At 42.4% G+C, this 540-nt stretch overlaps 1 protein-coding gene across 1 annotated transcript; it reads left to right on the forward strand.

Annotated features, from left to right (window-relative positions):
- Positions 1–4: 4 nt before the first annotated feature.
- On the forward strand, positions 5–533 carry LOC106944500 (interferon-induced very large GTPase 1-like; the record flags this gene model as incomplete). The annotated part of the gene is made up of 1 exon (XM_015027550.1): positions 5–533. A coding segment is annotated over one exon (529 nt), but the record flags the coding sequence as incomplete, so codon positions are not given.
- Between the last annotated feature and the right edge of the window lie 7 nt (positions 534–540).

The raw sequence follows: 540 nt of genomic DNA on the forward strand, positions 1-540 counted from the left end.
TCATGTTCACCCAATGGATGTTCAAATGGCAGCATTTCACTGCTCAGACAGCTTCCTTAAACAGAAAATGATCACAAAGTTGTCACAGTGTCAGTATGCCTTACCACTGCTTGTTCCTGATCCTCTCACATCAAATATTGAGTGTCCTTTGTGGACATTCAGACAATTAACAAAAACATGGAAAATAAGCACAATCAAAGAAAACACAACCACCGTCACCATGAAGAGCATGCCAATCTACAAAGCTCAGACTCCCATGGTTTCATTTTTTCGACTGGGCTCCATGTCTTTGTCCAAATCTCAGCTGATGAATGCCTTGATCAACGACCGCCACGACACATTCTTCCACAGAAACTGTAAAGGCAGCACCAAATCTCGTCATATGATGGATGGGGTGGCAGAGATTGCCTGGTACTATCCTGCTGGAAAACCCAATGATTTCTTTACTGACTGCATTGCCTTCTGTAATCTTCATGGGGATTCTCTAGAAAATGGAAAACAGCGTGAAATCCTGACTGAAATGTCTTCAGTCATTGTTGT

This window comes from Poecilia latipinna, unplaced genomic scaffold, assembly GCF_001443285.1.
Source record: "Poecilia latipinna isolate Pla-1442-1.1 unplaced genomic scaffold, P_latipinna-1.0 Scaffold12262, whole genome shotgun sequence".
NCBI lineage: Eukaryota > Metazoa > Chordata > Actinopteri > Cyprinodontiformes > Poeciliidae > Poecilia > Poecilia latipinna.